Raw genomic sequence first — 27240 nt, 5'->3', positions numbered from 1 at the left:
ACTAATGTGGACGGATGTAATTAAATTAATGAATTATATTATATTAATCTTCTTTTTCTCCTAATATTATATTATATTACTCTATCTAGGCCAGTGGAGTGGAAATACACACCCCATATGGCCATATATATGCATTAAAGGACTTATAAATAATGACAAAAATCAAAGTCATTTAGTCTCATGATGAAAAATGAAAACTGTATAAAAATTCCTTTCCTCCCAATGTGATAGTGATAACCCCCCTAGACGTAAATGTCATATACCTGCCCATTGAACTGTCTAGATTATACAATATTGCTTGGCCCTACCAATGTGCCTATAATTGCTAAACATTCCCCACCATGGGACTCAAAACCTTGCTAGCACACCTTCACAACCTACAACAATTCTTACTATCACCATATGTTGGTTCAACAAATTAGGTTGTGAAAGGTCTAGGTGCTCACACCTCAGCTCAAAAAACGTCTATCTATAATTTTTTTTTTTTTAATTAGTGTTGCGCGGCGATTTGGAGGACCAGGTTCAACATTATGTGATCAAAACATGACGTTGACTGCTACGCAAGTATAATAATGAAATAAAGTTGAATCTTCACTACTAGTTATAATTTTTAGTATAGTGGTAAGCGTTTGATACTGCCAATTAGTATATTCAAAAGGTGAATACTTTTTTTTTTTTTAATCCTATTAATCATTTGTGGTGGGAATTTTTGACCAGTAGGTTAGGGTTTGTGTGTGTACGTGTGTGTGTGTATATATGTTCTAATTATTTATAATTCATAAATCATACTATTACACTAGTTTTAAATATTTTATCATTTATATATTCATGTAAAAACTATTTTGTGGTGTGAAACTATGAATTTATAAACTTTATTCATAAATTTTAAAATTTTAAAAATTAGACTAAAATATTGGTTAATCCAGAAAAAATTAGTTCAATTAATTTAGAAATATAAATTTCGATTCAATTAACGTTTAATGTATTTTTGTAAATAAGGTTAATAATTCAATTCAATTATTAACCGGATGAACACCTTTATTTCTTCTGCTCGAACTATAAGTCATGGTTGTGTGTAATAATGTGTGTAGATAAGAGAGTGATTGGGAAGTTTGAGACATAATTGGAGAGATGAATTAGTATTGAATAATGATGAATTAAGAAGTAATATACATGGAGCAAATTAAAGAAGAATAAACAAAGGAGTTGATGAGATAAAGGGGTGAGGGATATATATGATATGATTATGGGATGGGGTCAATGTCATTTGTTGTATGATGGGCAATACAAAAGGTTGATGATCCATGAGACGCATATGCCCACTCCCACTTGCAATGTTATCCCATTAAAGTTTGAGTACGTCGCTATCCCTCCATAAAGAAGCACAAAAGAATGGCTACAAAACTCTCTAGTGGAAATATGGTTTCTTCTCCCCCTTTTCTTTGCATTTCTCCCTAATCTAATCTAATATATATATTTGCCTCCACACTCACCGCTCCTTTAATTATTACCCTTTCCCCATAATCGCAACTTGTTTTTACACTCCCACTTTCTAATTTAGTGTCTCCGCACGCCTTTCTACATTGGTTGCACCCTTAGTTTATTTGATTTACAATGAAGTATATATGTAGCCACTATTCGAATTTATGTTGTTGAGTAAGGTACGTATGTCTTGTGAGAGGTAAACCAGCATATGCTGCTATAGCTGACTGGTTCAAATCATCTGAATGTGCGCTTCTAGTGAAGCTCGCCTTGTGACCCTAAGCTAATAAATAGCTCCAAAAGTTGAATTTGGAACATTGCGTTTATGATGTTAACTGTTCGACTAACTAATTGGCAGTGGGTTGTTCCAACCGCACCGTTTCTTTTAAATAAATCGGGTTGTTTTTTTAGTCACTATTCGATATTGCACACTTCTACATATGAGCAGTAAATTGCGGCATTAGAAAGACCCGATGAGACAGACTTGATTAAGAGAGTATTGGCAATAATCGAATTTGTGGTTTTTAGGTATGGGAATTATGTTGCATCGACTTAGTCAATCGCATCATTTCTTTTAAATAAATCAGAATGTTTTTTAGTCACTATTTGATATTGCACACTTCTACAATGAGCAGTAAACTGTATTAGAAAGACTCAGTGAGACAGACTCGGTTAAGAGAGTATTGGTAATAATCGAACTCGTGGTTTTTAGTTATGGAATTATGCTGCACCGACTTAGTCATGTCTTTTGGGGGTGGGTTGTGTTTTTTAATTTGATGCAAGCTGGTCTTACAATAACTATTATAAGCTTGAAATAGTACAAATCATGTACATAGTACAAATAATGTACGGAGTACAAGATTTTATTATGCAAATGGACTTTAATTAATTATGAATATGTACCAAACTCAACATTACACCTAACTATTTATCAATAGATGCATCGAGATCTTTCTTCTTTCTCCGGGTTAATCAAGCCCATTTGGTGAAGCCCAATGCACAGGCCCATAACTCATTTCCAGCCCACTATTACTTGGCCCATTTAATGGAGTTCAAACTCATTTTTAAACTTGTAAAACATTATTAAAAAAAAAAATCATAATTTTCAAACAACCGAGTCCAAATATTTGAGTTTGACTAAAATCGTTTTGGTTGACTTGTTAATAATGCGTTTTGAAATTATTGTATAAAATTTTAGTAAAATTGATTTAACTTGTTTACCTAGAACAAATTAAGTCAACATGTTCCTAAATAAATTAAGTATAATTTTTGTATTAAAATGTCACGAATATAAATATATATTTTTATACATCATACTACGTATAAAATACTAATAGTATGCATAAAAGTCATCTTAATATTTTATTTTTGTATATTCGATTCCGTTTTTTGATTCTAATTCCCGCTATTGAACAGCAGAACGGTGTAAAAATTAACAGAAAATTTAGGGGTTGTGACGTTGTTTAAGCAAAGTCCCGTATTCGTTTTAAGAACAGTCTTTTTCCCTCTTTCTTTACGCTTTCTTGGTGGAGAGCTTTAGGGCGTCCTTTCGTGGAGGAGTTGAGGAAGGAAAGGACCCACATCACTGTATAATTTCAAAAGCCTCCATCTTTTTTCCTGTTATAACCCGCTTAAAGAAACCCAAGCGGGCTTTGACTCTAATTCCCTGGGATTTTATTCCCAAAAACCGTGTGATTTTTGTTTCATAATATTGTCTTTCTTTGACTTTGATTTTGGGAGTTGCGTATGTTCACACGCATATCTGATCTTTTATTTCATCATTACTTCCATTGTTTTCCCCCGGCGTTTTAACACTATTTTTCACAATTCTTTTGGGTTCCTGGATGATTTTGTTTTCGGCTTAAAGATTCTTGTTTGGGTGTTTTGGAAAAGAGAAAAGATTCTTTTTGTTTTTGATTCAGGGAAAAATTGAAAAGTTTTACTTTTTGTTTGTCCTTATTGGATTGAAAAGATTAAAGTGCACCAGGAGGAATATTTTTTTGTTTGCTGTGGATGATGTTGCTTTTGAGCTATTAGGTTCTTTCTCCGATCTGGGTTCTTATTGGCTTCATCGCTGTTGCATAATCTTCTGTCTGGGGTGAGTAACTATCTCATACTAGTCGGGCTCTGATTGCCTTGAGCACAATGCAAATATTTAGCTTGGACCTTTTATTTGGTCCCCATTGTTCTTTGATCATTTCTTTACTTATTGAGATTTGGTACCTTGAGCTTCGTTTGCATTGAGTTTTCCCTTTGTTCAGTTGGAATTGATGCATTAGTTTTGGTGCTTTTATTTTACTCTTTTTGTCTTTGATTTGGTGTTTGTTGTTCCATTGTTATAGCCTCTGATTTCAATCTGTTTGCTAGGCTTGAAATTTGTGTGCATTGTTACACATAATAATAGAAGTAATGGGCAACTAGGCAAATTTGATTTTGGCATTACCTGAGTAATCGTGTTTATGGTTTGATCTTGAGGACCTTTGTAGAACTGGTTCAGAGGCTACAAATTTGAAAAGCTTCAAAGTGTTTTTGACTTTACTTTTTATTTTCCATTGAGTTGATTGGGCAATATGGATCTTAACTAAAATGGTGTTTCATAAAGTTTCATACTTTAGTATGGTGCTTGTGCGTCCATGTATTCTTCTAATGCTGGCTTTTTCCATGATTTTTTGCAGGTTGAACTCTCTGTGACCTTGAGACAGTAATCGCTCTTATAATGGGTTGGCTGAGCAAATTTTTTAAAGGCTCTGACCACAATGTTTCAGAAGGGCAATATGATTCAAATTATGGTGGACACAGAGAGGATAATCTTCCATCTACTTCATGGGTAAGCATTGTTTTTACGTTTTGGCATCTTCTCCTTATTCAAGTGATGGCTTTGTCTACATATGATTCATTAGCTTTCTTAGTCCTTATTTTATTGCTGATAACAGCAGGACTCCTGGTCAGAGATTGAAGACATAGACCGTGCTATTGCATTATCCATGTTGGAAGAGGAGCAGAAAGGGAAAAATGTGGTGCTGGGTTAGTGCAATGGTCATTGTTTCGTCATAATACCTGTGTCCCTGCTGTTCTTATATTTCTTTCTTATTAAATAGCACTTTTATTTTCATTTACCAAATAAATATGCTGATTTTCTTGATGAGAATGCCTCCATGGTGAATGAATTAGCTGCTTTGACTCACCTGATACTAAACCTTTGAAACTGCCTGTGGCATAGTTTTAATACAGATCTTACTGAATGCCCTAGTTAAATGTTTTTCTGACATAATGTTTTTATTTTAATTTTCCCTATAGTTCATTCAATGAGAATTCCTATATTGGGCAGATAGCGAATTACAGCTAAGTGAAGATGAACAACTTGCTAGAGCTCTTCAGGAGAGTTTGAATGTTGAATCCCCACCAGCATGGCATGGAAACAGAAATGATACTGGGCGTGGAAGTGGATATGGAAATGGAAATGGAAATGGGCACTTCTATCAACCTATACCTTTCCCCTATGCAACGAGTTTTAGGTTGGCTAAGCATTCTTATATTTTGCATTCTTTCTTTACTTTCAGCACTCATTATATTATATATACAACCAAAACTTCTCTAAATATACTTTGGGTCTCATCAATTTCCTCTTCTGCATTTACTTTGTCAGATAAGTTTGGAGTTCCTCTACCAATTATTTAATCAATGCCTATCCTTGCATAAGTTTCAAATACTCCCGAGTTCATTTGTTTGGAATGTATCATACTAAGTGCCACACACAAAACTTAGGCCATGTTTGGTAACATAGTTAGCTTATTAGCCAGTTTTGGCTTATTTGACCACTATTAGCTGTTTGACATGGTTAAACAATCCAGATGAGTGTTTGATTAATTAGATTTTTGTAATAGCTTGTTGCTCCAAAATGCTAAAATTCAAAAAGCTGCTCAAAACAGCTTTTTCGATCAGCTTTTTGAGAAAGTTATTTTGCATGTAATTAGCTATCAGCTAACAACTAATTTACCAAACACTTTTCTACAATCAGCTAATGTTATCAACTAGTCAAACCCACTAACCCAATTAACTAACATCTATTTACCAAACATCCCCTTAGTCCCTTTCAGTCTGAATACATGTGTTACAGAGAAGTTATTTTCACTATGGTAGGATATGTGCTGGGTGTAACGCAGAGATTGGCCATGGACGATTCTTGAATTGTATGAGTGCTTTCTGGCATCCAGAGTGTTTTAGGTGCCGTGCCTGCAACCAACCAATTTCTGATTATGAGGTATGGAATCATGTAATCTTTTCACAGATCACAGGAGAAATTAGTTCTGTTAGTCTTGTTTATATTAAGGAGTACCGGTTCATTGTGAATTATCGTACATGTGTTACTACCCTAGTTAATTTAATGAAGTGACTAGAAGTAAAGGAAATTGGCATTTTGTTATTGATATATAATAATAAAACATAAAAACATACGTTCTTATCAGAGGATATTGTTTACAATATTTTGTATAAGGTACATAATTAGCCTTCTTTTTAACTTTCTGCATTCCAATGATTTCAGTTCTCTATGTCTGGGAACTATCCATATCACAAAACTTGTTACAAGGAGCTTTATCACCCAAAATGTGACGTATGCAAAAACTTTGTAAGTATAATTTTTTTCTATTTACAATTGCCTTTTCTTCTCTTTTCTTTTGATGCCATATGGTTTCTCCTTTCCCCTCCAGATCCCGACCAATGCATCAGGTCTTATTGAATACCGTGCACACCCTTTTTGGTCCCAGAAATACTGCCCATTCCATGAGCGTGATGGAACCCCTCGCTGCTGTAGCTGTGAGCGAATGGAGGTAAATCTAAAATAAATAAATAAAAAAAAAAAAGAAAAAAGAAGTAATCTTTGGAGGTCTCTCTTCATGAGAAAATCCCAATATTTATGTTCTCCAGACGAATTTTGATCCGCATATTTGTTTTTATTGATGCAGCCACGGGAGACAAAATATGTTGCCCTAGATGATGGTCGTAAACTTTGTTTAGAGTGCCTTGACTCTTCCATTATGGATACCAATCAGTGTCAACCCCTTTATCTTGATATACAAGAATTCTATGAAGCGCTGAATATGAAAGTGAATCAGAAAGTCCCATTGCTGTTGGTTGAGAGGCAAGCCTTGAATGAAGCCATGGATGGAGAGAGACATGTAATAAAGTTTTCTGGAGTGCCCGTTCTTCTTGGATCTGAAGTTCATAAGTTTATGGCTTTATGCCCTTTCTTTCTTAGTAAAACATGAGAACTAACTTTTGAGTTCTTTTCAGGGACATCATCACATGCCGGAAACTAGAGGACTCTGCCTTTCTGAGGAACAAACAGTCAGCACTGTACGAACTTCCCACGCCATTTTCATTGTTCTTTCCTACCTATCTTCAAAGTTCTCAAGTACTGTCGTATTTATGTTTCTTTAACGATAAAACTTTACTTTTCAATATTTAGATTTTGCGCCGGCCAAGAATAGGGGCTGGAAATCGTTTCATAGAGATGAGAACGGAACCCTATAGATTAACACGCCGCTGCGAAGTGACAGCAATACTAATTCTATATGGCCTTCCTAGGTATTGTTACTAAATTAAATTATTACCCCATTTTTGTTTGGTCAGACCACGAGGTATCCTGAGCAGGCCCTAACTGGAGGCACCTTTAAGCCCATACCATACTCAGACTAATCCTCGTTTGCATTGGGCCGGCCCAATTAAGGGGCAAAGTGCTGGTTTTTCCATACGAGGGGGTTCAAACTCCCGACCTCTCTTAAGGGACGAGAGTGCACGGCCACTCACGCAAACCAAGCTGGTTAAATTATTACCCCATTTAATCCTTACTTTTGATCCCCGTTTTTTTCTTAAGAGGAAATTTGACTTTGATAATTGACCACGACTGCTCTTTATGCAGGTTACTTACGGGATCAATCTTAGCACATGAGATGATGCATGCATGGCTTCGACTTGGAGGTAGTCATGTTCTTATTACAGCCAGTTTCAAGATCTTGTTTGATTTCACATTAACTATAGTATCATTTTTATATAACATTGAATATATCTCGCATTTTTATACACTTTCTGTTTTCTTGAAAGGTTATCGAACTCTTAGCCAAGATGTTGAAGAAGGCATATGTCAAGTGTTGGCACACATGTGGTTGGAATCTCAAATTATGTCGATGTCGAAAGGCAGCAGTGCATCAACATCGTATTCGGCCAGTTCATCGTTAAAGAATGGGACTAGATCTCCTTTTGAGAGGAGACTCGGGGAGTTCTTTAAACACCAGATAGAATCTGACACGTCGCCAGTGTATGGAAATGGGTTTAGAAGCGGTAACCAGGCAGTACTTAAGTATGGTTTGGAGAGGACATTGGAACATATCCGGATGACAGGGACCTTCCCTTTTTGAAAAGATTTGATTTTTAACTTAGGAACTGCTGTCTTTATTGTTTTCCTATAGAGTGAAGCTTTATCCATTCATATTAGCTTCCTTTAGAGTTACTATACCTTGTAGTTCCAAGGAAGGTCTCTTCGTAGAATTCAGAAAAAAGAAAAAAAAATTGTTTTTCTAGCTTGTTCATTTGATTCTTATAGTAATAGTATATATATTCTCGCCTTTATCTGTGTTGGATCCTTTGTTTTTTGTTTTTAATATCATCATATACGGGCATTCGCATAACATATAACTGATACAAGATACATTATGGCAGTTTGAAATAAGCGTTTCAAATGCTCATTCTTGATATGATTTCTGTAAGCTTGCTTGTATTTTCAGCAGACTAGGCACTACTTCTCCCATGGTGGGGCGATCGGCTGGATCTGTTGCCAAGCATCTCAGGGCTAATTTTGCGGTCTGAAATGCGAGCTCTACTCCACCGTGTTGTTTGAGGTCAGCCTCGATGAAATTAGCGACTTCGGTTTCTGCATTTTCTCGTCTGAAAATGGAAACGATGGCTGCGGATAGTAATGCTTCTCTACCTTCACGTGCAAAAACAGCAGGCTTCCCTGTGAGTAATTCTAACAGCACGACTCCAAAGGCGTATACGTCTATCTTGGGAGTAACTGAAGCTGTGTCGAGATACTCCCGAGCCAGGTATCCTCTAGTCCCCGCGATTCTCCCTGTTGTGGGAGATTCAACTGGTTTAGTAAAGCTGAAATTTGCGATCTTGGCTCTGAAATTGCAGTCGAGGAGAATGTTTCTGCTGCAAATGTTCTTGTGAACGTAGCCCGGGTCTGTGAAGCTGTGGAGATAATGAAGCCCATTGGCAACATCTATGGCGATTTGAATCCTCAGACTCCACCTCTCCGTAACTTCTTTGGGTGTTTTCTTCTTCAGCCATTCCCTGAGAGAACCGTTCTTCATGTACTCAAAAACCAAGTAGTAGCAGCCCTGATGAACAGAGAATCCATGGAGCTTTACCAGGTTGAAATGATTGATTTTGTTGAGCATATTAACCTCCTCTGATGCATCTGTGCTCATCTTCTTGATCACCACATCATCTCTCCCTTTAAACACGCCCCGATACACTGAAGATCCCTTGATTCTGTTCCTGGAACCGAAATCTCCAGCAGCCTTTTTCAAGTCCTTGAACCTGAAAACTTCAAGGCTTCGATCAATGCCCGCAATCTCAACCAAGATATCCTCTACTGGCTCTGCAGAATTTCCCTTTTTCTTCTTCTTCCTTATGAATGGATACATGACACAAATAACCATAACTGAGATCACCACAGAAACCCCCACTGCAACTCCACTACCTATATATACACCTCTCTTTGACCTTCTTCTTGAAACACCAGATTCAGGCTGAGGAGAGATGGGAGTTTTGCTGTTTCGAGATATGATTGAAGGGTTGCCGCCAGATAAAGGAACAAGAACGGTAGTAAAAGGAAACAGAGTTGAATCTTCTCCAGAAACACCATTTCCTGCAACTATTTCCACTGTGCTTACATTGAATTTTTCAGCAATTCCAGTGATATTATCTCCCCAGTCAATGGAGTAAGTCAGCAGATACTTGGTCCCGTTCAAAATCTGATCTTTAGTTGGACAGGCGCAACGAAGAGGAATCTGCAGCTCCAAACCAGGTTTCAGACTGAATTCATCGTATACATTTTCTGCTTCAAGGGACTGGCAAGTCGACAGGCCTTGGTAAGTAGTATTCGCTATGGAAAAGTATGTTTGGTCGGGGGATGGGATCTGGTACGAGGTTTTTGCTGCGTAGTACTGACCCGAACAGGAACACTTCACCGGAACGACAACCTCCTTGTCTTCCGGGAAAGCTGTCAGCTTTGAGGCGGCGTTGTTCAGTCGTGCTATTTCTGAGGCGTTGGATGACAGGAGAGCTGCAATGGCGGGGACAGTGTTGAACGGAAACCTTGCCCGGAAGATCAGAAACGCCCTGCAAGTGAACAGCTGCCCATTGCAGGTGTAGAGATAAGCCGGAGATGGCGGCTCGTTGGCGTCAGTGTTCTTGCAATCGAGCGCTGAGTTTCCCGAGTATTCTTGTTGAGCTCCGGTGTGTGGAGTGACAGAAAGGACGATGAAAGCACAGATCAGAACCCGATTCATCTTAGTTCTTCTTTCTTGAGGGAACAAGTTTCATCTCCAAGTTAAGAATGAGGAGTTTCGGAGTTTTTTATGATTGTTGTCATCGTCTTAACATAAACGCGTGAAAGATTATGATATAATTTCCATTTTTGACTTGTTTAACTAGCATCTATCCAAGATTATCCTGACCGCAGAAATCCAGGAGAAATCTACTGTTACATATAATATAGGTAGATTTAAAAGATGGAATGTTTCTTCTTGACATGATTTCTTTAATTTATGGATTTTTCGTTGTAGTTTCTCTTGGACACATGCTAAAACCAGACAAGTTGGTCTTTTGTTATGAAACCAGAAGTCATTTTGTTCTTAAGACTTGTTCAACGATGCAACGTAACAGTAGTTAGACGTGAACAGCCTAAGAAAGGCATTGAGATTGAGATTAGAATATGATTTATTGAAGTTTTAGGTCACTGCATGAAAGTATGTTTTGAATAAAGTTCAATCTATCTTGTGATTTTAACTGATAAAGGAAGTATGTTCTGAATAAAGTTCAATCTATCTTGTGATCCTAACCGATAAAGGATTACAAGGAGGTAAAAGTAAATTAGCCTAAGTTACTCATGATCGGCTTAAACTGAAAAAGTAATACACAGTTTTTCACAATGACTATTTAATCCTTATTACTACAAGCGTATGAGTTATGACCTAATTCTACCACAAAAAGGTAAATTGATCTTGCTACACACTCCTACTTTTATCTCTCACAAATAACCACTCAAGAAAATTAGTATATAACCTTTTGTCACATCATAAAGTGATTGTTTTTGTGAGTGACAATTGTAGAAATGTTTAGTATTTTCTAAGGTGTTATATGTTTTGAGTGTGAAAATTTATCCTGAACTTTATGAAATACTCCTAAACCTCTCAAAAACCTAAATCTCATTTTAGAGACATCCTTTGGGCCAAGCATAATTAAATTTAATATTTGGGCTTTGCACATGTTCTTGAAATGATCATCCAGATACTGTGCCGTTGCGGTTTCAATCTACACATATCCATTCAACCTCGGAAACTTCGAGGTTGTCCCCTGGATCAATCGAAATGCATACAATGCAACTGAGCAGCCACCTTTACTCACTTTAAAGTTTACTGTCGTGTAGTTGTTACATGTTCAGAACATTAACCGTTAGTTTTTCTCTGAATCAGTTCATTGCATCTGGACGTAGTTCAGCTTAAAAAACGTTTCCTCCTCAGTCTTATATGCTGGGTTCTATCCTTCGGAACTCCAGATTCATTGTATCTAGACATCTCAGTATTAGATGATCATAAACATTTTTCTTTTTCTTACCAAAGATAAGAAAATATATATGATTGAAGACATTAACTGCACTTTTAGCAGTCTGTGATTAAGGACCCTAACCCACAAATTATTATAGAAAGATAAACTATTTTCGATTGTCATCAATAATTGACAGCTCAAATTAAGGACTGTTAATAGATTATTTCGGTTAAGGCTTGAACTTGTAATCTGGTTATCAAGTTAACAGTCTGACCAATTTGATTTGAATTGTCTCGTCATTCATTCTTGTTAATTAGAAGATGTATAATATAAGGTTTAAGGTTCTAGAATTGCAGAATGTTGCATTGACTCAAATGAGTGAATGACCACCCTGGCGGGAAAGAAAATGTATTTCAGTAAAACCAGACAAGAAGAAGTGGGGCCAAAGAAACAATCGTGCTGGATGGGCCCCGCCCGCAACAAAAATGCTGCGTTTCGATAACGTTATTATCGTCTTCCCTGCATGCTTTTAATGTCAAATTTTTGAAAGTGACATTATTTTCTACATATTTTTTTTTATGTTTCATCAGAGATTAAAAAAAGAACAGTAACAGATTACAGAAAAGTGCGTGACAAATGTCCTTAGGAATGTCGTCATGGATGGATACATCGTCAGAACACTCTAGCTACATGTCTTGTTTAGATGAATTCTGCGACCATTCACGATGAACATACAAGATAGCTTTGCCCAGAACTGCATGTGTCTCTAAACATCCATTGATGACTTTCGCAGGTTAAACCGATCGACCACATTGTGTCGACATCTGAGGTTTATGCCATCTGCCCATCTTCTGAACAAAGGGACAATAATTATGATTTATAGTTTTACTTTAGTTATGGCCTACCAGAATTTCAGTAGGGACATTATATTATAATAATTGCAGGCATATGATTTAGCATATGCTATCAGAGATTGATGGGGCAACTCACGATTTACCTCCATTAGCGACTCTCGGGTATAAGAAAAAGAATATATCCTGATACTGTTTACCATGAGAAAATATACCATCCAGAAAGTATCCTCAAAATGTCTGCTCAGAATATCCATCCTATATTCCCATTTGATTCTCTTTTTTTACAGTGTAATACTGGGTGAAAATGCATTCATTTACTGCTATTCCCCGGACAGTCAACTTTTTGTTTTAATCTATAAAATGGTTGGAATTCTCTCTACTTCTTCTTCATCATCACAACTACATTAGATAGATAATGCTACTTCATCCCTCTTAGAACTTTGGTCTTTATCAATATGGGGGGTGTAGAGCTTTCTTACTGTGTAGTGGAAAGGAAAGCTTGTGTTGGGTGGGTTAACAAGTATTTTAAGGATTGTCTTTGCAACCTTAACGATGAAATCTCGTTTGTCGTGGGAATCATTAGTCTAATCTGTTGGGGGGTAGCAGAAATCCCTCAGATTGTTACCAACTTCAAGAACAAGTCTTCCAGTGGCGTCTCTCTTGCATTTCTCTGCACTTGGATCCTTGGGTATAATATATGTATCTCTACCTTTTTCTGATTCTTTTCTTTGTAGCTCGAAAACATCTATCTCATGGAACTTGGTAAATCCTGTCTTGTGATCCTGACGTCTGGTTTCCTCTCTATTTTGCAGAGATGTTTTCAATCTTGTTGGGTGCGTTCTCGAGCCTGCTACGGTAAGATTGACAAGAACTCATGTTTAAGGTTGTCTCAGCCTGCAATGGCTTTAATTTTGTAAGTTCTAAATCATTTTTTGTTGATTGGGATACAGCTGCCCACACAGTTCTTTACTGCACTGGTAAGCCTGATTTGATCGACCTGGAGTTTAAACTTTTAGTCGAGACGAAAGTTTGGTATTAATAATAATGTGTTTTATTTGATTTTGCAGCTGTATACAGCAACAACAGTAGTTTTGGTGTTGCAGGCCATATACTATGATCATTTCCTCCCATGGTGGAAGTGCCGAGACAAGAACACCATTCTGGTATAACATTGAGTTCGGTTTCTCATACTGAAAACACAATTACTCCTAAGTAAAACAGATGATGCTAATTGTGTTATGATGCCCGCAGGTTAAGGATAATGAGAGAGAGGCTTTGAAACAAAGGTCACGACATCATCGTACTGCTCCTGCGGTTGAGGTCCCCTGCCAGACACATTACTATTTTACGTAAGATTCCCCCTTTTTCATTATATTGTTGAATGTTGATGGCTCAAACAAGAAGGTCTCCATTGTATATAAATGGGTGTTTCGATCAGGTCGGCGAGAACTTTGGCAAGCAGTGATACTCCAACGTACTGCTACATAATGGCCAGAAGCGGCCCTCCTGCTCTGCAATACGACGCCGATTCATCTTCTGAAGATGAAACGGTGCCGTTATCTTCCTCGCAGAAGCCCGTTTCCCAGCCAAGATCAATTCCTCGCGCTGTAAATCTCCATCTGCATTTTAATCATAAAACATTAAATGATCGAGTATCCTCAGCTCGCTAATAACTTAATGTGGGTTCTGCGCAGACGGCGTATGGCACATTTCTAGCTGCTGCAGCTCATTTTCCGGTGGGTGGCAAGTCTCTGATTATGGAGGCACAGACGAAGTTCGCCGGAAGGAGGTTATTACAGGTTAGATTAACTATGATTTTGCATCAAAATGAAGACATTGTTGCCCACAAAAGGCCCCAGGCCCCACACCCTCGATCTCATGTCTTTATCTACAATCTGTCACTCCAGAACTAATTGAGTTGCCCGTGTGGGCAAATTAAAGATATTGTTGTGAGAATGTGTTGTAATCATATATAGTGCATGCATTGATGACAGGAACATGAATTTGACAGCAGTGTTGCTGGGCAATGGTTGGGGTGGCTGATGGCTGCTATATATATGGGAGGAAGAGTCCCCCAGATTTGGTTGAATGTAAGTTTCTTATTACCCACCATTGTTTATTGTAAAACTCTGCAGGTTCTTTATCTGGTTTTGTGTACTATTCTAACATGTTCCCAATGTCCATCCATCTTATCTGCCCAGATTAAAAGAGGAAGTGTTGAGGTACCATGAAAACTCTGATACAACTAACACTTGTTGATGATCAATTTTTTCTCCATCCCCACCTTAATTCTTACTTCTTGTGTTAATAAATGTTTAGGGACTTAATCCTCTCATGTTCGTCTTCGTCCTCATTGCCAATGCCACATATGTTGGAAGGTACGTGTAGTCGTCCCCAAGTCAAGAGGTCTATTCTCACATAAAATATATTTCTCTCCATATAGACATTATTGGTGCTAATAAAGATATATTTTGAGTGCAGTATATTGGTGAGAAGCACAGAATGGGAGAAGATGAAGGCAAACATGCCATGGTTGCTAGATGCAGTGGCCTGTGTGGTGCTGGATCTTTTTGTATCCTCTGAATATTGCATTATTACAATTTTCTAAGGTTCCATGCACTTGATGCATTGCCAATGGCTCCTTAACTTGGAGTTTAAACAGATCATTCTTCAATACCTTTACTACACCCACAAGAAGATTAAGAAGAGACAACAAACACAGAGTTGAAGACTAGTTCCCTTTTCAGTGTTGGCTACAACAAGGATCAAAGTTTGATTTAGGTAGTTGAATGTTCTGTTGTGTGCTGTACATTCTGCAATTATTTAACCAATCCCATCTGTATTGTTGGCTTATTCTCTTTACCAAATCATTGGCATATAAAATAAAGACCACCAAGTTACTACTTACCATTACAAAGCAACTTACATGGATACTTCAATTGATTCTCGGGTGACAGGCCTGGCAACTACAATGTGGAGTTTCACCCTCTTATGGGGGTGATGATTCCTTGTGGGCACCATGCACTGGTCCTTTCACCTAATGCCATTTGTGGGCAAGGAATGCAAAGAATCCAAATGAAAATCAAAAGTGATATGTGTTCCCCATTGAATTGGAATCACAATGATAAAGTCAAATACACATGACAATTCATAGTTGTGTGTTCAAGAGTCAAGTTCATCAAATACTGGGGGGCAAAAGGTTTAATGGTGAAATCTATCCACTATACACCATTCATCTTAAACAAGTACTAAAACAAAAGCACCTGTCGGCCCTGACGTCTATCCCATCTCAAGGATAGACTAGCAACTGCAAAATGTCATTGATCCAGAGCAGCAGAAATGCCAGAAAACATGTAGTTTTGTATCAAGACTTCAAACTTTATAAGGCGGATATAATGCATACACACCACATAAAAACTCATAAGAATTTGAGTTTATAGAAGGTGGATATCATAAGAATGACTAAATTGTGGCTACAGAGGGGTTAAGCTACAGAAGGTCGAGGAGACAAAGTGGACCTACAAAAGTTTCAAAAAGTATAACGTATGGACAAATTTCTCAACCAGGAGACAGACGGCAAAAAAAAAAAAAAAAAAAAAAAAAAAAAAAGTGTAACTAAAAGATATACAAAAAGCAACCATGATAATCCTAAGCCACCAGTCAGAAATTCAATCTCCAGAATAGATTCACCTTAATTCCAAATTAGCGCCAGGATCACAGTGATGCCAATGAACAAAAACAACCACTTCAGGTTGGAATCTGCCTGCTGTTGCTGGTTTGTGTGCTGAGGGAACCCATGAGCATGTCCACCATGAAATGTGTTACCATACCCAAAAGGGAAACCAGCTGATGTTCCATAATTGGCAGAATTGGGGTAACCGTTCAGTTGAATGTTAAACAATGACGGGAAGAGTCCACCAACAGCTGCAGAGAATGTGAAGTTGCCAAACCTAGCAGTTGCCATGGGGCCAAATCCTCCAAACCCACCCGTGAATCCAAAACCATGCTGTGGAAAAGCATTCGCATCTGGCGGTGGGGCAGCAGTTTCAGGCCTCTGTCCTGTGGGACGATGAGGAATTTCCATTCCAGGAATAGACTTAGACCTAGGATCGGTCGAGTTCTTTCCCCTGCCATACAAAGGAACCAACTTCTCCTCCTCAACGAGCGCCTTACACACCGGGCATTCTTTAGAATGTGAGTGAATATGAAGCCATTTGTAAAGACAAGGCCAGCAGAAGAGGTGACCACAAAGTGTAACAATTGGGTCTTGTGCCAAGTCAAAGCAAATATTGCATTCAAAATTCCCAGCATCACTTCCATTATTACCATTGCTGCTAGATGAAGAGGGGCTTGGGGGTGCCCTATTGGTCGATGGTTCCCCAAACCCACTAGCCATGTTACCACCTCAAAACACTCTCTAAATTCCCCTATACACATACAATTAGCCAAAATCCAAGTTAGACGAACCAAAAAAAAAAAACAAATTCTATCGTTAAATCCAATCTTAGAACATCAAACACCGACTATTAATCATCTCTTCAATCAATCGCATGTGTACAACTGAAAATACTAGAAATGATCATAACAAACACGAAATCAGAAGACAACCTACCATTTCTGAGCACCGATAATCAATTAAATATAAGTATTAACAAAAACTCAATTGAGATCAAAAGCACAATGGGTAAAATCGAGCATAACCAACAAGCAAACAAGCAGCAAAGCAACTAACAAATAGAATTGACATGAAAAATAGAGAGAGGGATTACCTTAGATAGTTAGATGGATATGAAAGATTGATCGAGGAATCGATCAGCCAAAACCAACCGACCGATGCAGGATTGAACGCTCCCAGATCCGATGACAAGGAATAAGCTCGTCTCTTGCAATTTTAGTCTTCCCGGAAACGGAGAATCTGTCCGGGAAACGTATCTATGAGGGAGAGAGAATCAGTTGGGTTAATGGGCCTCAAAGAAAATCCAAAATTACAAGATTAGGGCACGTTTCGGCCCAACTAAAGATAACTCAATCGTTATGTTGTGGAACTGTGTCCACTTTACAAGGTAAACACGATTCTGTGTTCATAATTACGAATTACTAAATTATATGTTCATAATTATAAAACTATATATTCATAATTTTTGAACATCATATTCATAATTATTGAACTCTATATTTACAAGTATAAAACTCTATGTTCATAATTATAAAGTTATATATTCATAATTTTTGAACTTCATATTTACAATTATTGAATCTCTATATTCATAATTATAGAACTATATGTTCATAATTATGTTCACAACTCTATGTTCATAATTATTTAACTATATGTTTAAAATTTTTGAACTGTATATATTCATAATTTTGAACAATTTTGGAACCGTGTCCACCTTGCATAATTTGCCAAGATCAATATTGCCAATTAAAGCCATGTTGCAATTTTCGCAATTATTATACCATGAACCAGAGTTCATATTGCATGTCTAAAAATTATGTGTCTGCAGTTAACATATTATATTCTTGCAAGTTAATAGTTTTTGTACCTGTAAACAAATTGAAGATACATAACATATAATTACATAAACATACAGACAAATAAACATGTTCATTAACAAACACTTTCGCGAAATTAACGAACACTACTAAACGCTTAACAAATGAACACATACAAGATTTTCAAAAAGCTTAACAAACGAACATAAACACGAACATTTTAAAAATCTTAACAAACAAACACGAACAACCTCCGTTCGTTCATGTTTGGTTTGTTATCGGCCTTAAGTGCAACTGTCATATGAAAAAAAAAAAAAAAAAAGATTTTTATGAAAAGAGTAAATACTAAAATCTCCATCAAAATATAATATGAGAGCAAATTTTTTTTCTTTTCATTTTCTGAAGGCCTTTGGCCGAATAGTATTCTCCTATTTAACATTCATTACTTTCTCTATAAAGAGACCTTCATTTTTGAAAGTCCAAAAAGAAGAAAGCTACTCTACAATGGCGAATGGGCACTTCGTGCCACATTTTCCCTAAGCCCGGTAAGAAACTATTCACTAATGAAACATTACACTTGAGCCAATGAAAAAGATGAAAAACAAGAAATTGCACTACATCTGCCTACAATTTACATCAAACTCCCACGAAAAGCGCTGCTAAAATTTCCGCAACTCGTCCCACCCAGTGCACACGCCTTCGCCCTCGCCATCGTTGCTAAATAACGTCTGGTCTGAGCAGTCGAGCGACGCTCCACACGCAAAGTTATACGACTGGCATGCTGAGTGGCACACCCGCAACCTGTTGTCACCGTCTTGATCGCACTTCTGGATCGAGATCTGGTCCGTACAGGTGGAAGTTACGAGTTCAGTGGGTATTCTAATTTACGAGTTAATACCATCTGAGGTCCGGTTTTGTCAAGTTTAGTCCTAAACTTTCAAATTGACCACCTGTGGTCCTTCGACTTTCAAATTGTTATCATCCGTGGTCTAAGTTAATCACCCATGGTCCTTCCAACTATTAAATTTTAACCAATCATGGTCCTTTCAAGAGGACCACGACTGGTTAAATTTCGAAACTTGAAGGACCATGGGTGGTTAACTTGGATCACGAATGGTTAAATTTGAAAGTCGAAAGACCACAGATGGTCAATTTGAAAGTTTTTTAGGACTAAACGTAGCAAAACCACTATACTCAGAGGACCTCATGTGGCATTAACTCTATAATTTATTAATTTAAAGTGAATTTGAAAACTTTTAGTGGCCATTGATAAGTGATGTAAATCGGGGAACTAACCCAACAAGCTAGTCGCTTGGAAGCTCCATCGCAGTCTCGACCTCTAATAAGGTTCAGGATTTTTCGAGGGCCAGCCGGGAATAGTCGGTGGTAATTGGGCATCACGACTACCTCTTCAAGCTGCTGCAAGATACTCAACTCGCTCGGGGCGCAGTGTTGCCCGAGAGCATCCTTCCTCAAAACGTCTTGGCAAACCGAAAGGCTCGGGAGGAGCATCGAGCTGTTCTGGCACGTGTAACCGGCATAGTCAGAGCAGCGGAACTCACAAACTCCATTGTCACAGACACCGCCATGAAGGCTGCACTGTTCATCGCAAATAGCTGCAAATCACCCACTCTACCGAATTAATGTTGAATCAATCAATTTATGATAAATGCTCTATTAGAAAACGGACTTACCTGTGGAACAATCAATGCCAGTGAACCCGTTTTCGCATTCACAAACACCATTTCTAAGGCATTTGCCGTGCTTACTACAATTGCCGGGACAGGAACCTGCCGATTGAAAGCAACATGAATCTCAAATACAAATACCAATTAAGAAATGGAAGTTGGACGAAAAAGGACAAGTAGCTCACGTTTACTACAATCACGTCCCTCGAACCCCAGAAAGCAGTGACATTTTCCATCTATGCAATCCCCGTTGGAATTGCATGAACTGGGACATTGATCAGAAACAGAGACTGGCTTTACATGACAAAGCTCGTGATAAGCGGGGCAGATCAGCTCGCCTACAATTTAGAAGAAAATAAATAAAGTAACAATACAAGGCTATGATTCAATACAAGTAGAAATGATTGCAGAAAACAAATACCGTTAAACCCAGGAAATATGACAGGTCCACCAGCAAGTGGGCAAACTTTCCAAACGCCATCTACAGCAACCTGAATGATTAAAAAAAAAAAATCAGAAACCAATTTACACAACTTCATGAAACCTCATTTTTCCTTTTTTTTAGCCTTTATTTATTTCGTTTTTCCATGTGACTTTACTCAATTTAGTGTCATCCTACCACCAAGCACAAAATCATACATCGATCAAGAAGTGCAATGAGAGGAGAAGACTATTAAGTTCTGCATCATACCTGTAATGAGTTGTTCAAACACCTGTGCTGATAACAGCCATTTCCCTGGGTCATAGAACCACGTACAAACCCAGTGCGCACCAATGATGAAGCCATGCACCTGTATGGATGTAAGTAAAAGCTTCCTCAATTCTAGCTCGGTGAATGGTGAAGTAAAATGAATAAAAAAGAAAAAAAAAAAAAAAAAAAAAAAAACCCACCTTGAATTTTGAACAGATACTACAATGTAATAGAGTTAGTAGCATTCAAAAAAAAAAAAAAGAAAAAAAACCCACCTTGAATTACTTCCCCTCACTTCACCTAACATCTGGTCGGGAGCACGTGCACCGTTAGTGTCTGTACATGATCCGTCAGAGTAAGCCACAAAATATGTGCAATAATCAGCTAATGATGACTGACCACCTGCAGGAGCCATGGAAAGAGCCGCTAGAAGTCAGTAAAGTGAAATGAAATGGAAAGAGTGAAGGTGGTAAAATGGAAACTACATATTACATTACCTCTGTTAGCCTGTGGAAAATAACGAGCCCATTCAGGAAGATCACCGCTATAATTTACAATAGGACAATAACCTTCTGCCTCCCTGTTATATGTACATCCAGACAACTGTGTTGAGTTGCAATGATATGGCCCCTTCCACTGATTGCAGGGGGAAGTAACAAACTCGGTGCCTTGGTTGCGGCCCCAGTCAAGCCGATCAGCCATGCTGTAATTAGCTCGGTACCATCCACTGTCCTCGAGTAGAGCTAGTGTCATTTTTGAAACCACTGATCTTGTATCAACTGAGCCAGTCATGATCTCGTTCATCAAAAGTCTTTTCTCCCAGTGAGATCCTGCAGAAATTTTTCCATAACATTCTAAGTGAGTTGAAATTTTGATAACTTTGTAGCTCATATTAACGACCTAAGAAATGCTACAGCTAAGGTAAAATGCTATGGAAAAGGGATGTTAAAACCAAAAAGCCTTTGACTTTATGAAAAACATGTTTAGAGGGTAGAAGAAACAGGGATGATCAACCTGATGTCCCACGTCCACCTCCATCTTCAAGCTCTAATCCAGTAAAATTTGCGGAGAATGCCTGCCAGTTTAAAAATTGCCAAGGCATTGATAATCTTAGTTACTCGTTCTTGTTATAAGGCCATATTGCAAAAAGAAGCTAACTACTGTATTTGATGGAAGAGAATATCTAGAGAAATAATTTACCCCATAGTGATAGCGAGCATGCATGATCACTCGAGGAAGCACCACTCTTGTTACCATTCTTCCAAGCTTTTCATCCATGGCTTGCTCAGTTACCTAAAAGTTAATTCTTGCTCAGTTGAAGCAGACATGAGGTAGTAAATACAATGTTGTAGGTAGACACCTCCACATCCCCTCCCAAACCCACCCCACCCCCAATGCACAGGTTGATTTTTTTTGGGTGTACCCAGGGTTTCCACCATCAGACACAGTGACTAATTCCCTCGCTGAATTGTAGGCACCTCTTTTGGATGGGACAGCTGGCCTGGAGATTTAAGGCTGCTCCATACCCAAAGCCAAGGATCGAACCCTTGACATTTGGTTAAGGATGGGTGAGTCCCTTCCACTCAACCACACCCCCCAGGTTCAATGCACAGGTTGATGAAAAGCACAATATGAACACAATGACGAGAAAAAATAGGAATCTTTAATTGTGAAGTAATGGAGTAGAAAAATGAGTGAAACAAGGTATAATGTTATGGTGTTTTTTCTTATCTGCAAGGGAATAAAGCAAGGAAACAATTAACACACACCTGAATACGCCTTCTCTTCCTCTCATCACGAAAATGTGCAAAAGCATGTGGGTCAAATCCTAGAACATGCATAACCTGCAGAAAACCAAAGTTATACATTAGCAGTGGAAGAGAAACAAACGTTAACACAGCAAAGTATACAGGCATAAATACTTACCTCGTGTATCAGACTAGCTGAAAGTAGGGTTTCCGCTTCAGCAGTCAAGTGGCGAGGAGCAACATTAACATGCCCTGGAAACAGGATTGAACTAGTTAGGTACGTAAACACTAACAGTATGAACTTTTGATAAACATGTTGTATCAACATTCAACACAAGATTTGAATATTTGATTAAGAAAAATTACCAGCCACAGCACGACCCCATTGATCACGTTCACATGTTACTGCCCAAGCAAGAGTATTGCCTGTAGTTGGTCTTGTAGTAACTAAAAGAACTAGATCTGCATCAGCTACTCCCTCTGGAGAAGAGAAATTTTAGAATACATTACGTTGATTTGTAGACGTGACATCAAAATGACGACCAAAAACGAACAAGATAATAAAATCAAGGTAGTTTTCATATGAATATCTACTGCAATAGAAATACCTTCCACATATTCTCTAGGAAGCTGTACACCACCATCCTGTCCACAAGCAGAATATCCACTCAACCGCAAGTTCCCTCTCACAGGCTCAACAGCTAATGCACGTCTAAACCATTCCGCTGTTTGCCCAAGAGCCTACATTTAACAACTCAAGATTTTAGCTTCCGCAACTTGAAATCCCCACATTTAAAAAATTTTGAAAAATAAACTTAAAAAGGGACCACGAAAAGAGAGAGAGAATCTAACCATTTATCATGTACGGAGTATTAGATAATGTAATCATAACATGAACTTTTCTTTGTAACAATCATTCAAATGTTTGATAGATCAAAAATTTCTAATAGAGAAGGAGAATAAAGTAAAACCTTGCGGAGGCGGTGCTTTTTGTCCTCCCCGGCTATATCATCCAAAGTACAGTTATACCAACAATCACCATAAATTGGAGGATCCCCATGCGGATTACAAGAAGGTGTACCAGAATACGAAGCACCTGGTGGCTCTCCTAACTGGTCAGCATGAATAGCAACAAAAAGGAACATAAAACATTAGTTCAACGATTATAGCTAGCACTTGCATTCCAGTACAAATACAAATTCCTCGAAGTCATAAGCCAACACTTGCCTTTACAACATCTCCAACATTTTGACAGTCCCTGTCAGATGAGTGGCCAACAGCATCGTAATTTAAAATAATCCTAATGGGTTGCATAGCATCCTTCGGTTGTTTCCTTGAAAATTCCAGCAATGCCCTTCCCCTGCGATGAAGAGGCTCCGAGACAGCAGACTCCTCGTAGACCTGAGGGCTAACAGAATAGACCCGGCGGCCAGGTCTCTTTCTCTGTTCAATTATCTGATCATGAATACAAGAATGAGATACAATATCTTCATTCTGCTTTTCCGCCCTTTGCCTCAGTAACTGATGATCATGGATTGTCGCATGTCCAGACTCTAAGCAGAGTAACAGCAATACAACCTAAGAAAAAGATGACAAATAGAATTCAAAAATCATAAACAAAAATGCATTTTTCTTTTCTAATTTTTCAATAACTCCAAATATTGAAGAAGAAATTAAAGTTTGCAGAGTGCCCCAAGAAATTATCTTTACATTTGTTATGCAGATTGTTAAAAAGACTATAACAATAATATCAATCCAAAAGTAGTTCACTCCAACTTAAATAAGCATATTTGTAATTTGTAACCCCAAACATACACTGAGGAAACGAAATCCACAGATAGAAACCATTATCCCCACACAACATAGCACAAAAACATCAATTGCCAAACAATTCATACTATAAATATGTATTTATGTCGCTTCAATGGAATTTCAATCCAGAAAGGAGATAATTTTGCATGCCAATTTGTGTCAATTGTTTTTAGAAGCTGAACTTCAAACACCCAGACCAAAACAAATACGGAGTAAATAAATAAAACGAAAGAAGGGTATGACTAAAAAAGGAAATTACCAAAGAATATCACTAAGAATTCCCAGAAAATAATGCGTATCAATGATTTTCAATTCCCAAACTCAGTACATACTAAGAAACAAAATATTCCTAAAAATATCATTTTCCATATTTAACTTTGGATAATTCATAGTATCCAAGAGCTTCCCGAAGCTTTTAAAAACTCCTAAATCTTCCCCAAGGGGGGGAAACAGTACACAGATTAGTAAAATTACAACTCATCCAATTATCCAAACCCTAATCTGGAATCCTTCAGTAAAACAAAAATTACAGCTTTTACCCAAAATGAAAAAACATGAAAACCAAAAAAAAAACTTACCTGGAGAAGAGAGATTGGAAATCGGAGCTTAGTCGAAAACCCCGGCTTTGAATAAACACTAACAGTACTACATAAACTACAACACCAAATCTTCAACTCCATTAAACGAAGCTTTCAAGACCACCGCCGCTACTCCAAACCACACAGGTTCCATCAAATCGCTGCGGGAGCTTCTCCGATCGGCTCCGGCTCGACAAAAACTCGCCGACTCTTCCGCATTACGAACAAATAATTGGTAATAAATATACCCAGAGGTTAAAAATCGAAGCTTTTATCTATTACACAACAAAAAAGGGTCTGGGCATCCAAATTTCGAAAAATGGGAGTTGTTCAAGTGGCTCAAGGCCTCGATTTCTCAGGCAATCGAATCTGCTAGCTCTTCTTCCGCTACTGTGAACTCGCTTTTGTTTGTTTCTTTCTCTGTTTTTTTGGACTTCACTGTAAAGAAATCAATAAATGGTAGATGATGAATTATGTACCTTTATACACATATTATAGCCTATAAACGTTTGTAGATACAGATAAATAATTGGTGGGGTGGGTAGGGAATATATTGTTTTTTTTTTTAAATAATATTTTTATTTTTATTATTACTGATTGTACATAATTTTAGGGGCATACCAAAAAAATAAAAGTAAAATATAAAAAAAGAAATCTACCAAATTGTTAAGAAATATCATGGTGGATATGAAAGTAGGCTTGCTTTCTGGGAGAACTACAAAAATGCCATAATGTCTTTTTAATAATTCTTATTTTTTTTATTTATACTTTCTTTTGATGATTTTTTGCCCAGCATATGAGGTACAGACAATCATTAACACTGTAATTATGGATTTCTATCCCCAATTAAGGCATTTCATCATTATGCTTTATGTTAATAAATACTAAAATTAATATACATTTTTTTTTATTTATTGAGAAGTCTATCATCATTATTTGAATTCATCATTATTTGAATTTGTGCTTTGAGTAAAACTGGCATTGGGACCCTAATCTCAAAGAAATAAATTGTCACAGGTCGTCTATAGTTGACTAACTCAAACCAATAAGGTCAATATACTTTGTGACCTTAACTATAATAAGGTTAACCAATTTAGGTTGCCTATACTTATCATCTCAACAAAGGAAGTCAATATGTAACTCCTCCTCCAATCCAATTATTCGATCAATCACTACTGGAAATTATGAAATTTCCGACCACCTGAAATTGATCTTAAATCAAGTCGAAAGTCTTGTTCCGACCACTTTTGGTATCTAGAAAAATTTTTATTGCTATTTCCGATCACTTTTTGCTTCAACTTGATTTAAGATCACTTTCAGGTGGTCGGAAATTCCATAATTTCCATCAGTGAATTTAAATGGAATTGTCCCTTACAACTAATATACATTGGACATTATGCCAATTAATTTATATATATTTGTTGGTCTCCACACAAAACTAAATAAATAAATAAATAAAATAGATTTTAGTAAAAAATGTCATCATGTTTAGAAAATTGTGTGAAATTTCAGTGTATTGCTTTAACGGTTTTCTTTTTTATTTAACATTTTGAATTAAAAGTGAAACGGCTTTTATAAAATTTAATGAGAGTGGAAAACATCAAACTCAATGAAAAAAAAAATAGAAATGTTACTATAATCAAGTAACTATAAGTAAAATAAATTTGTGTGTTAATTGTTCTTTAAATATTTTCAAGTGTAATATATCTTTGATTATTTTTTATTATTATTACAATAATAATTATTCAACGCTAATCTCTAACAATTAGAGAAAAACATAATTAGCATAAGAATTTATTTTATTTATGATTACTCGGTTATAGTAATATTTCTATTTATTTGAAATCAGCGTTGAATAATTATCGTGTATAATATAATAAAATAATCTAGGATACGTTACACTTGAAAAATATTTAATGTATGACAACATATATCTACTTATAAGTGTGAATTTGAGTAAAATATGTTACAATTTAATTTGTTTTGCATGCAGATTTACTCTTATTTACTCCATACAATATAATAGATGAGTGCATATAATTGAAGTTATAATGGCATGTCTTGAAAAGATGTATCCAATATACTAAAAATGAGAATAAAATCTTAGTGCATTACTTGATAGGTACGAGGGATACATTCATTTTATCATTCCATGTTTTAATTTATTTAAAAAATGTATATAATAAAAGAGTATGGCAATTAAAAATTTCCATAAAATAAAATAAAAATATGTCCAAATTTAATATCTTTTTGATGCATGAGAAATTAATGAATCTTAATAAATTTCATATTATAAAAATAAAAAAATCTAAGTCAGACCGTCCCTTTAACATATGCATTTAGTAAAGTCCTATAGTTCCATGGAGGTCAAAAATATGTTGCCTGCTGATATGTTAGGATGTAGCATCAGTGACCTCTCATTTGGAAGAGTCATTTCATGCCACTTGACCACAAAGTCATTGGCAACCTGAAGAATATAATATTAATATTATAGTATTGCTATGTTACAATAATTTGGATATAAATTTGTGAAAGAGAAGTACTAATTTGTCGCTTCAAAATTTTTTCATCATAATTTTTTTCTCATGTCACGACACTATTTGATTGAATACTTTAATCTTTTATTACAAATTGGTGATTTAGTCAATTTATAAACACTCAACTATTATAAGCCACGTCATGATGAAATTTAGGATAAGGGAAAACATCAAAAGGAGTACAATGTATTTTCCTTTGTGAAGATTCATGTTTTCTAATATTAAAATTGTAGTTTATTCCCATTATTTCCTTCCTTATCTGCATGCATATATAGCCAACAAAAATATTTTGGTTTATTGTTTAACCTCCATAAAAAAAAAAAAAATGGTTGCTTACTAACAACAATCCTCATGGAAATATTGTGTCTAAAAACGAAGGGATTTGCAAGAGAGGTCAATCCACGTGTGGTAGAAGACAGGCAACAAAGAACCTAATTTGTCGAGCACAACAATAGTATGAGGCTTTTGATATTTCCTGTACTTTTCATGCAAAAGAAAGGGTGTCTTTGGTTCACACATGGAA

At 36.8% G+C, this 27240-nt stretch overlaps 5 protein-coding genes across 9 annotated transcripts; 2 read left to right on the top strand and 3 right to left on the bottom strand.

Moving 5' to 3' along the window:
- Positions 1-2998: 2998 nt before the first annotated feature.
- Positions 2999-10401, top strand: LOC109170207 (protein DA1-like). 3 transcript variants are annotated; one of them, XR_002052379.1, is made up of 13 exons: positions 2999-3580; positions 4158-4309; positions 4416-4506; positions 4811-4997; positions 5623-5743; positions 6026-6109; positions 6192-6311; positions 6447-6659; positions 6775-6837; positions 6950-7068; positions 7403-7461; positions 7585-8378; positions 8486-10401. XR_002052379.1 is itself a non-coding variant. In XM_019319208.1 (12 exons), exons 2-12 carry the CDS (start codon positions 4199-4201, stop codon positions 7896-7898), a joined length of 1479 nt encoding a protein of 492 aa, XP_019174753.1. In that variant the 5' UTR covers positions 3000-3580; positions 4158-4198; the 3' UTR covers positions 7899-8005. The 3 variants fall into 3 exon arrangements, 1 of the variants encoding a protein (XP_019174753.1); XR_002052378.1 differs by having other exon boundaries at positions 7585-8582; positions 8674-10401; XM_019319208.1 differs by lacking the exon at positions 8486-10401 and having other exon boundaries at positions 3000-3580; positions 4419-4506; positions 7585-8005.
- LOC109169775 (protein LYK5-like) lies at positions 8223-10055 on the bottom strand. The gene has a single exon (XM_019318670.1). The coding sequence runs from the start codon at positions 10053-10055 to the stop codon at positions 8223-8225; it is 1833 nt and encodes a 610-aa protein (XP_019174215.1).
- A 2157-nt stretch (positions 10402-12558) lies between the features above and the next one.
- Positions 12559-15776, top strand: LOC109170640 (probable vacuolar amino acid transporter YPQ3). The gene is made up of 12 exons (XM_019319840.1): positions 12559-12855; positions 12980-13022; positions 13118-13144; positions 13235-13330; positions 13419-13516; positions 13606-13774; positions 13862-13966; positions 14162-14257; positions 14369-14389; positions 14487-14545; positions 14649-14739; positions 14830-15776. The coding sequence occupies exons 1-12, from the start codon at positions 12623-12625 to the stop codon at positions 14893-14895; spliced, it is 1104 nt and encodes a 367-aa protein (XP_019175385.1). The 5' UTR covers positions 12559-12622; the 3' UTR covers positions 14896-15776.
- LOC109170642 (E3 ubiquitin-protein ligase RNF185-like) lies at positions 15579-17094 on the bottom strand. The gene is made up of 2 exons (XM_019319841.1): positions 16937-17094; positions 15579-16594 (listed from the first exon to the last, which is right to left on the bottom strand). Exon 2 carries the CDS (start codon positions 16561-16563, stop codon positions 15859-15861), a length of 705 nt encoding a protein of 234 aa, XP_019175386.1. The 5' UTR covers positions 16564-16594; positions 16937-17094; the 3' UTR covers positions 15579-15858.
- Positions 17095-18028: 934 nt separating this feature from the next.
- LOC109170300 (leishmanolysin homolog) lies at positions 18029-24697 on the bottom strand. 3 transcript variants are annotated; one of them, XM_019319347.1, is made up of 17 exons: positions 24181-24697; positions 23018-23368; positions 22762-22902; positions 22399-22531; positions 22157-22270; positions 21969-22042; positions 21812-21886; positions 21243-21335; positions 21057-21117; positions 20540-20872; positions 20318-20444; positions 20043-20142; positions 19773-19842; positions 19537-19689; positions 19358-19453; positions 18960-19279; positions 18029-18502 (listed from the first exon to the last, which is right to left on the bottom strand). In XM_019319347.1, the coding sequence occupies exons 1-17, from the start codon at positions 24280-24282 to the stop codon at positions 18323-18325; spliced, it is 2523 nt and encodes an 840-aa protein (XP_019174892.1). In that variant the 5' UTR covers positions 24283-24697; the 3' UTR covers positions 18029-18322. The 3 variants fall into 3 exon arrangements, with proteins under 3 accessions (XP_019174892.1, XP_019174894.1, XP_019174893.1); XM_019319348.1 differs by lacking the exon at positions 18029-18502 and adding an exon at positions 18504-18547 and having other exon boundaries at positions 18899-19279; XM_019319349.1 differs by lacking the exon at positions 22157-22270.
- Between the last annotated feature and the right edge of the window lie 2543 nt (positions 24698-27240).

This window comes from Ipomoea nil, unplaced genomic scaffold (assembly GCF_001879475.1).
Source record: "Ipomoea nil cultivar Tokyo-kokei standard unplaced genomic scaffold, Asagao_1.1 scaffold3321, whole genome shotgun sequence".
In the NCBI taxonomy this organism is placed as follows: Eukaryota; Viridiplantae; Streptophyta; class Magnoliopsida; order Solanales; family Convolvulaceae; genus Ipomoea; species Ipomoea nil.
The sequence above is the reverse complement of the archived record's forward strand: the minus strand, read 5'-3'. Positions and strand labels throughout refer to the sequence as shown.

What these genes read in the sequence shown, in the direction of transcription:
- LOC109170207 (XM_019319208.1), top strand. Translation starts at nt 4,199, where the DNA reads ATGGGTTGGCTGAGCAAATTTTTTAAAGGCTCTGACCACAATGTTTCA. An exon ending in AACCAATTTCTGATTATGAG is followed by an intron (nt 5,744 to 6,025) that starts GTATGGAATCAT and finishes CAATGATTTCAG; the next exon opens with TTCTCTATGTCTGGGAACTA. An exon ending in ATTCTATATGGCCTTCCTAG is followed by an intron (nt 7,069 to 7,402) that starts GTATTGTTACTA and finishes CTCTTTATGCAG; the next exon opens with GTTACTTACGGGATCAATCT.
- LOC109169775 (XM_019318670.1), bottom strand. Translation starts at nt 10,055, where the DNA reads ATGAATCGGGTTCTGATCTGTGCTTTCATCGTCCTTTCTGTCACTCCA.
- LOC109170640 (XM_019319840.1), top strand. Translation starts at nt 12,623, where the DNA reads ATGGGGGGTGTAGAGCTTTCTTACTGTGTAGTGGAAAGGAAAGCTTGT. An exon ending in TTAAAAGAGGAAGTGTTGAG is followed by an intron (nt 14,390 to 14,486) that starts GTACCATGAAAA and finishes ATAAATGTTTAG; the next exon opens with GGACTTAATCCTCTCATGTT. An exon ending in AATGCCACATATGTTGGAAG is followed by an intron (nt 14,546 to 14,648) that starts GTACGTGTAGTC and finishes TTTTGAGTGCAG; the next exon opens with TATATTGGTGAGAAGCACAG.
- LOC109170642 (XM_019319841.1), bottom strand. Translation starts at nt 16,563, where the DNA reads ATGGCTAGTGGGTTTGGGGAACCATCGACCAATAGGGCACCCCCAAGC.
- LOC109170300 (XM_019319347.1), bottom strand. Translation starts at nt 24,282, where the DNA reads ATGGAGTTGAAGATTTGGTGTTGTAGTTTATGTAGTACTGTTAGTGTT. An exon ending in AGGTGGACGTGGGACATCAG is followed by an intron (nt 20,873 to 21,056) that starts GTTGATCATCCC and finishes AAATTTCTGCAG; the next exon opens with GATCTCACTGGGAGAAAAGA. An exon ending in GTGAGGGGAAGTAATTCAAG is followed by an intron (nt 20,143 to 20,317) that starts GTGGGTTTTTTT and finishes ACATCCATACAG; the next exon opens with GTGCATGGCTTCATCATTGG.